Consider the following 9335-nt stretch of genomic DNA (forward strand, 5'->3'; position numbering starts at 1 on the left):
GTTTATTCTCTTACTCTAGAACTCTCTTTCTTTCGCCAAATATTGAATATATATCTACTTTACTTTAAGTTCCAAAAGTATACGCTAGTTCAGCCATAGAAAAACAAACCCTTTGAGTATAGTAACTGCGATTTTAACTTATCTATCTATCTGAATTGATTGTTCTCGAAACTTTAATTGTTAATAACTTTTTAACTGAAAGTGTGCAAACGAAAAATCAACTTGTTTCGGAATGTGCAAATGAAATTATATCGATGATTTGACTAGTTAAATGTAATTTGTTCGTAGTTGGGAAGTTAATGTAAAATTAACTCCCCCAAAATTGTTTTTTAAATAACTTTTACCAGGATTGTGCAAACAAAAATTCGAAATGTGCATATATATGCAAACGACGAACAATGAAATGAGTTATAAAAGTTAATTTTTTTCAAAAGTTAGGGGACTTTACGCAAGGGTTTCTTTTTTGTTGAAAAAGATAATTTCTTTTTGCAAATAGATCAAAAACCTCAGCAAATAGAGCAAAAAACTCAAAATAACCCTTTTAAAATAGGATATTTCATGCAAAAAAATTCTATTTAGAATTATCCTTGCCGATTAGAAAATCGATTTTTTTTAAGAGAGTTGAAACATCGCTCTAATAGAATTGGTTGTTTTACTTCAGTGAAACACGATGCGAGAGCCAGCCGTGAAATTCGATCCAATGCATTTTTTTTTCCGCCGGCACGGAGCTAGTTGCTTTACATCGCATCATTGTTGAAAAATGGTGTCGATGCACATGCTCCATGCATGCGTGTGCGTACGTTTCTCCGCTCCTCATTCGAGCCTCTGGAATTCGCGGACGCGACGTTCTCGCGCGAGCTATTGCCAGGCAAGTCGCATTCCGGCGGCGATCGGCGAGCACGTTTGCAAGCGAGAAAACCGCCGCGGGAATCATTTTCAGGTCGTACGTCGTATCGCAGGTTTCTACCCGGCAGCAACACGAAAACCACAATGAAGTCTCGTCCGTGTCATTTCTGCGACGCGTCGGAATATACGCGAGTATCGGCAAATCGCCGTAGGCGGTGTCGTTAAGAATTTTTAACACTCGCGTAAATCCCGCGGCCGATGATGATAATGATGATGATGATGATGATCTTGCTAATCCTTTCCACACTGTCACAAGACGCGCATTTCAATCGTATTTCCACTCAGACGATGCGATCGTACGCATTGAGAAAAAATATACTAAATTTATTTAATAAATACATATTTGAATATATTAATGCCAACTAAACATTTAGTAATAATTAGTAATAATAATTAGTAATAACGGTAATAAATATTTAATAATTAAATAAATATTTATTCAATAAAAAATAATTATGAAATCAAATTAATGATACTTATACAAATAAATATATCTTTATATTTAGTAGAAATATTTAGTTGCTACTATTCAAATAAGTAATTTATTAAAATTTAGAATTCTTTTTTCAGTGCAGTAATATCGCTTCAACATTCGATGGTTTCTTTTTCGTTGTAAAATACTGCATTATTTTAGCAATGCTGTATTATTACGCGTATGTTAAAACTCGTGTATACCTATATCTCGACCGATAAATCAAGTTATATATAAAAGTTTTAACTATACTGTGTCGATGACATGTGTTCTCATTCTATAAATTCCAGGCTTGGATAGGAAATAAAATGTAAATTTCACTACCTATGATATTTCCGCATTGCACGACGAAAAAACTTTTCTCATGAAGTAAAAGGTTTAGTATCTACTAAGAAAAATACTGTGTATATATACGTATTGAACGTGAGGCACGCGACACGATAGAGATGAGGTCTGGATCATTAATTGTGCTTTGTAAAGCTCGCACAAAGCGGAATCATACGCGATTTATCGTCTAATGTACAATAAAAGCCGTCTGGTGTAGCCGGCATCAGGGTGTTCTCAAGTGATTTGCGAGAAAAACACTTTTCGCGACATATTGTACGGCACGTTGCTGGCATACATACCTTCGACGCACGAGCAGATAGAAGCACACACGAGAATTATGGGTGTAACTCGAGGGAAAGTTTCCTCGGTCGAAACTTTGCGAAACTTGCAATATCGTCCTCGACTGCACAATACGTTTTATATTATGTTGCAACGAAGGATAGTTTCAGAGTTGCTCCTTAATCTCTCCAACGATTACATACATAGAGGATGAATAAGTCGGTTTTACTCATAGTTGCTAATTCAATTTGATAGAAACATAAGCCCTTATTCTGTAATAACTGTAACGATATCGTTACATTGTTGTAAGCAGCTTTTTTTTACTATGTATAATAAAACTTGTGCAACGGCAATGTAACGATATAGTTATATTGTCATAAAAGTTGTAGAATGGGAGTCATAAAGTGTGGAATCTTATATTTTTCATAGAATGTATCGAATATCAGTTACGATCGAAAAATATTTCTTGTCGTGGTTTAATTAGAAATTTTATGCTTATTTAATAAATATATATTAAGATAAGCTCCATTTATAGCAATAGTATACAAAATATCATTTATGTCTTGTTATAAATTTTGTTCATGTTTTGCTCTATGTTTAAAATTTACAAAGATTCTTGTAAGTATTATATATGATTTTATCTTCAGAATGCTATTAATATATAAATTTTACGTAGAAGTGAGCGAGATCATTGAGCGCTAAGCTATGTCTGTGATTATCAGGAGATCCAATCTATTATATTAAAAGCTATGAAGATAAATGGAGATAAGCTTTCAAAAACTCTGTTATAAATTAATTTAGACGCTTTAGTGATCAATATTATAATAGAGAGTGTGATAAGTAATAATTTTAATTATTGCGCAGTTTTGTGTTATTATATATATATATATATATTATGAAGAAATACATAAGAATATACACAATACACACACAATAAAAATTGAACTACTCGTATTATTTCGAGATTGAATTTGATAGTGAGCTTGTTCTTTCTTTCCTCTGAAGTTAATAATTAAGTTATTATTTATGTTTTAAAAGTCGAAATTATAAATATTTTGTCAAATTATTATTATTAATATTTTGTTAAAAGTGAAAAGATAAGAAAAACTTGTTTTAATTAAGGCCTACTTCCTACATAAAATTTACGTATCGATAACAATACTGTATGTATGTCACTCAATAGCATTCTAGAAGTGTTAAAGTTTTATAATAATATACATAATCTAAATTATGTAATTTTATCTTTTTCATAATTTAAGGATTAATAAAATTAATCGCAGATTTCAAAAAATAAAACTTAAGTGAATTCTAAGAGAGGAAGGAAAAAGTTTTCAAAGAATATTTAATTTTAAAGATTAATAACAGAATATAAATACAGAATATAATATAATAATAAAAACATGAAATTTTTAATGAAAGAAATACAGTTAACATTGTTACGTCAGACCATTCCGGAATATTTTTTTGCTGGAACTACATATAAGGCTATGCCATACAGGCGATCGATTTCCGAGACATCCAGTATACTGACCATATGCTGTTCGGCTTCTCTGCCAGCGGCGTAACCTTTACGCGTACGTGCTTGTAGCGTGCATTAATTAGCGAGAGAGGTAATTACAGGGATGCGAGGTTACGCAGGCACGCGGGTGCCATCGTGGCTAATTATTGGCCGGTGAGACGCGAGACGCGTGCCTGTACTGCTTATCTTTGATTCACATGAGAAGGCACTTGGTTTGTGTTTCGAACACAAAACTTAATTGCACTGTAAAAAGAAATGTGTTTTATTTTTATCCTCATTTTTTAAGATGTTTTAGTTTTGAACTTTTTCAATAGACAAAATACTACGTATTTGGATTTAAAACACTATGCGTTTTAAATCTAAACAACGTAATTTCGACAAACACCTTTAAGTATTTAAAAAATGGAGTCAAGAATAAAACATTTTAATATCTTAAAATTAAACATTTTTTTTCAGTGTGATTCAATAATTTTTAGTTTTAGAAAATTAAAATTTACCTGTTTACTGTACCGCGTTTACTTTCGCGGCTTTATAAAATGACACGTCACTATTAAGGGACAACAAATATTTTTATGAAATGTGTTATTTAATTGTTATTGTGATTATAATATTACGCCATTTTTTCGATTATTTAAACTTTTAGTATAGTTGTTTTTGTATGATTCTCATGATGATTAAGAGATTCTGATCAAAAAATTTGATCAGTGAGTCATTTATTACGCTCGTGAAATAGTATTCAAACGACCGATAGGAAGAGATATGAAGCTCTCATCCCCCTATTATTATGAATCACAATTCTGAAACGCCTCTCGATTAATCAAATTTCTCATTTATCATTGTTATCTTTACAATACTTTAACAGTAATAATAATATTATTTATTATTAATATTGTATACTTCATTATATTATTATTATAAGAAACAATTTTCTTTATCTTCTTTGGTAATAAAAAAAAATGTTCATTTTACAAGCCTATAATTTTCTGTTTTATAAAAATTTTTTGAGAAACAAACGTTTCTCGGGTATGGGAACCTCTCTTATTAAATTCACAAGTATTTCTTGACAATATACTTGCGTGCGAGCACGTAAGACAGCGAAACATAAGGCCCACATCCCAAAGGCACGTACACACACAATTATCTTCCCGGTTCTCTCGTCCGGTTCCGGGGATAGGAAGGGAGGCGAGAGGAAAAAAAGAGAGGTCGCGGGCGTGGTGGAGGCGAGAATACCGATCCCGACGAAGTTGAGAGTCGTTTTGCTCTATGGACTCGTGCGCGGCCTTCTCTGAGAGCCTCAAGGACGGCGAAACACATCGCTGCAGCCGCGGCCGGTTGCCCCGATCCGAAAGCTGCCGAGAGACTCCATCCGGCAAGGCCGACCGGCAACGTATTCTATTTCTCTTTCTTCGCTCGGATTTTTTTTTTTCTAACGTGCCGTGTGGACGAAAATAATTGCGTTAGATACGCATTACGCGCACGTTCGCGCTTTTCCGATGAATGAAAATTTAGTCAAATATGAAAAGTTACTAATTAAAGAGAATGATTATTAATAGATTAGATATTGTGCAATACGAATGGCTCAATATTAATATAAAAAGAAAATCGAATAGATTCGATTTTTCAAACAATTAAAGAAACTACTCGCGTGTCTTTTTTGCGAGTCTTAAAGTTGAAAAACTTATTTCAGTTTTCCCTAGAAAATAACATCAGGCATAAATTATCTAAAATTCTCATAATGTATTCTCAATAATATTCTTTACAAACTTTTAAACTAAACTCTTTCAAATTAGGATGATTTCTAATATTCGTATTCATAGTTCATTCAGACGTTATATTTAAGGCTTCCTTAAATTTATCTTTAGATGCTCAGTAACCAATAAAATAATTCATAGAACATCTGAAGATAAATTTAAAGAAGGAATTAAATATAAGGCCTGACTATAAATACGGGCATAAATATGCACAAAAAATTGAAGGGAATGTTTCTTGGCTTATTTTAGGCTAAAAAGATCCTATGAACATATGTCTTAAACTATCTCGTACAGTATTCATAACATGAATTTCCGTAACATGAATGGGTATATTTTATACACGTGCCTCTGATGAATGTAAAAATATTTCATCTGTATTAAAAAAAATGTATAACGTACAATTGAATATATCTCTAAGTGTTTTTCAGTTTGAGAAAATTTTCATTTTTTTCTCAATAATAAATTAGAAACAAGATCATCACATGAATAACTCCACTAATGTCCACTAAAGTTTCTACTAATATAGATTAACTTTAATCTTAGTTCAACTTATTGTTCATCTTTTTCTTTATTAGAACTAGATAAAGATAAAAAGTTTATTGAACTAAGATTAAAATTAAACACATTGGTAGAAACTGGTATAAATAACAGAAATATCACTTACGGTTAAATAAGTGAGATGTTGGACTAATACATCTATATAAATTTAAATAAATTGATTTTAGATATATTAATTTTGACACCCTATACTTTGAAAATAATTGAAGTAATTTAGGACATATGTTCACACATAGGACACTTTTCTTCCTAAAGTAAGTCAAGAAATATCACTTTTAATTATTTGTACTTTAGAAAATAGGAATTACCTTCTATATATTTCTTATATTATTTTAATAACTCCGTATTTGAGAGGTGCGATCAAAAATGAAAGAGTGTATTTCGGAGAAATTCCCATGAGATATGAACCGTCCGTAGTACTGGACATTCGGATATAATTGCGTCGGCAAATGAATGCGTTAATAATTTTGTGCGATTCGCGAATCTCTGTGTCTGTTCATTATATGTTGCATATTAAATTTGTTCGTCGCGTCGCATCCTACCGTGCGTTAATCACGCGCGTGTTCCTTACACTCGCTCGCTTATTAAACTCTTATCGGTATTTGTCGTCGTCGAACGATGCTATTTCAGTATAACATCCGTCGTTTTTATTACTCGTACGCAGCGCAAATTCCCGGCGCGTTCAGACGTTCTCGATCATTGCGAGGCTCGATATTTTTTTTCTTTTTGCTTATTTTCTTTCATCTTTTCTCTTTATATTTCATATTGTCCCATTTTTTGTTTTTTTGCTTTCTGTTCGCGTGCGATTTGTTTCGCACGCTACAGAGATGGTCGATATACAATAAGTACAATAAGTACGATGCTTTCTTTCTTTTAAAATTTATATCTTCTCTTCGGTGGAAAATTTCGTACTTATTGTTAGTTAATCGATGTATCAATATCTTTTATTTTATATATTTATTTGTCTTAAATAATTGTATGTTTAGTCTTTTGAGATGCAACGCGTTTGCATATCCAAAATTTTTTTCAGAGAGATTATCATTTTGTTATCACATAAATAGTAATTTTTTTGCATTAATAAATTGCTTTTTTACATATTAGAGCTTAGAATGTCTCCTCATTCTTGAATGGAAAAATATTACATTTGTAAATCATAATTTTTATTTTTTTTTCTGAAGAAAGCAAAATACAGTTATTAAAAATGAAATGTGTAGCTTTTTAATATTGCTATTTATTATTACATACAAAATATTTATGATCATTTTTCTAAAAAAACAAATTCAAAAAAGATTACAAAAAAGTCTGCTGAGAAACAATGCTGAATATTATTGAAAAAATGTGATATTAAATTAAAATTAAATAAAAAGAAAAGAGGAATGCTGAATAAGGGAAAATAATTTAATATAATTTACAAAATTATGAGATTATTTTTTTTTATAAAGCGTTTTAACACAGGATTTATAGGATGCATTCAAGGAACGCGCTATTAGCGCCATTTGTATAATACTACTCTTGTCTTATGGATGATGAAGATAAAATGACACAAATAGCGTTAATAGCATCTTCGCGAGATCAAAGATAAAAAGTAAAGTCGTAGAAGTAGAAGTAGAAGTAGAAAAGTAAACAGTTGAATCAAATATAAAGTCATATTTCTTTATAACTAAAATTTTAGGGAATTGAACCTTCCAAATCCTCTCCTACGTCTGCCAATGTGTTTTTATACGCTGTGGAAATAAATTAGATGAACATATATGTAGAAAAGATTATTTGACTGTTGTATCAAGTATATTTTATTTTTAACATCTGTACTTCGTACGCCTCACCTTGCTTCTATTTCTTTCCATCCGCACTAAAATAAAGTGCGACATGACCACGCCGATTTGACTTACAAAGATGCAACGACGAGTGATGCATCATACGTGAATGCGATTCAAACATCGCAGCTCAAATAAAAGACTAAATATATATCTTCAGTATATCGTCTTCTTATTGTCAAATGGAGTAAATAAACGACAATCGCTTTAGGATTTAGGATTTTAGCTCTTAACATGCAATAAAATTACAGCTGGTAATCATCTTACGAGCATAATGTTTTACTCATATCTTTATTCCCTCCTCTATTAGCAAAGCTGATAAAAGCGGCTTAAAGCACATGAGGAGCTTAAAGCTAACCGGATATCCGGATTCACGAATCCGTAACGAATTTGGGTGAAAGACATATCCAGATTTATGACTTCCGCAGAAATTCGGGATGTATTTTGCGTGAAATTTGAATATTTGAATTAGTATTTATACAATTTTCTTTGAAATCTTGCAAAAGAACTCATTTTTGAAAGATTACTGATATAATTAAAATTTTACGAAAAAGATATTAAAGTTATTAAAGTTATTTAATGTGCCTTGTGATTTAAATATCTCCATTAAAATTTCATTAATATTGAAATGTGTGAAATTTCTGAAATTAATTTCGTTGCGAGTTAAATTCTTGATATTTTTACCAAGTTATTAACAATTTTTTAGGTTAAATATTTTGTAATTTTGTTACAATTTTTTAAATCGTTATCAGTAAAAGATACAGGTTGCGTTTTCAGAAACGCACTTTCAGTGCTAATGCGTCATTCTATCTTTAACGTTCATTAAACGCGAAATAAGCATAGAATTTACTGATAACGCTGAAAACGCGCTCCTAGAGTGTTACACAATTTTTGTGTACAAATGAAAAAATGAAATTATGGAAACGTTATTTTTTCAATTCTATCGTCATTTTTAATATTCTCAAAATATTTACACAATTAAAATAATAAAATCTTAGAGTATGTCCTTTGTTACCAGAAAAAAGATCATTTAATATATTTTACATTTATGTTACTCGCACGATACGTAAATGCTTATTAAAATGCAAGACCGATCGCATTAACAAAATTTCGTAGACATGGCTCAAGAAATTATCATTTTACTAGCTTGCATATTTTATTGTATTATCATTGTTATTTTCTTCTTTCAGACCTTGGACTTCGATAGGGATGGTCTCACAAAGCTCAAGAAGGCTATCAAGGCTATCCACAACTCCGGAAACGGTGAGTTGAGTATCATCGTAAATTTTCATTATACTTGCGCCTTGATTTTACGATTGCGAGAATAACAGTCAGTTACCTCTTAAAAGACGAAATTGACTTTCGGCATAGAACATAAAACGAACTGTCGTTGATAACAAAAAAAATAAAATAAGTAAAATTATATCTCATGTGACATATATGTATAACACATTCGAGTTTTATTGTTAAATTTTAAGTACAATTTCTTTAATTTCAATTTGATTTGATTCTTTCTGTATTTAATAAAGATTCTATCATTCTTTCCTTATTCTATTTATTTTATAGAATTTGTATAGAAAAAGTGTCTCCGACGTTCCGTTTAAATATCTTATAAAAATTTTTTGCATTATTCTTCGATGATTCTGATGTACATGAATCAACTTGAGATTATAAAAAAAAACTTTACCGTATATATATATATATATATA

General features: G+C 30.9%; 1 protein-coding gene across 2 annotated transcripts in view; it reads left to right on the forward strand.

Annotated features, from left to right (window-relative positions):
* LOC108689848 (arf-GAP with SH3 domain, ANK repeat and PH domain-containing protein 1) overlaps positions 1-9335 on the forward strand; it is a 54277-nt gene that overhangs the window by 20212 nt on the left and 24730 nt on the right. For both annotated transcript variants that reach the window (XM_018196803.1, XM_018196804.1), the window contains exon 2: positions 8817-8889. In XM_018196803.1, coding sequence (XP_018052292.1) covers positions 8817-8889 — 73 coding nt within the window. The remainder of the gene's footprint in view (positions 1-8816; positions 8890-9335) is intronic.

Source organism: Atta colombica, unplaced genomic scaffold, assembly GCF_001594045.1.
Source record: "Atta colombica isolate Treedump-2 unplaced genomic scaffold, Acol1.0 scaffold277, whole genome shotgun sequence".
Classification (NCBI taxonomy): Eukaryota; Metazoa; Arthropoda; class Insecta; order Hymenoptera; family Formicidae; genus Atta; species Atta colombica.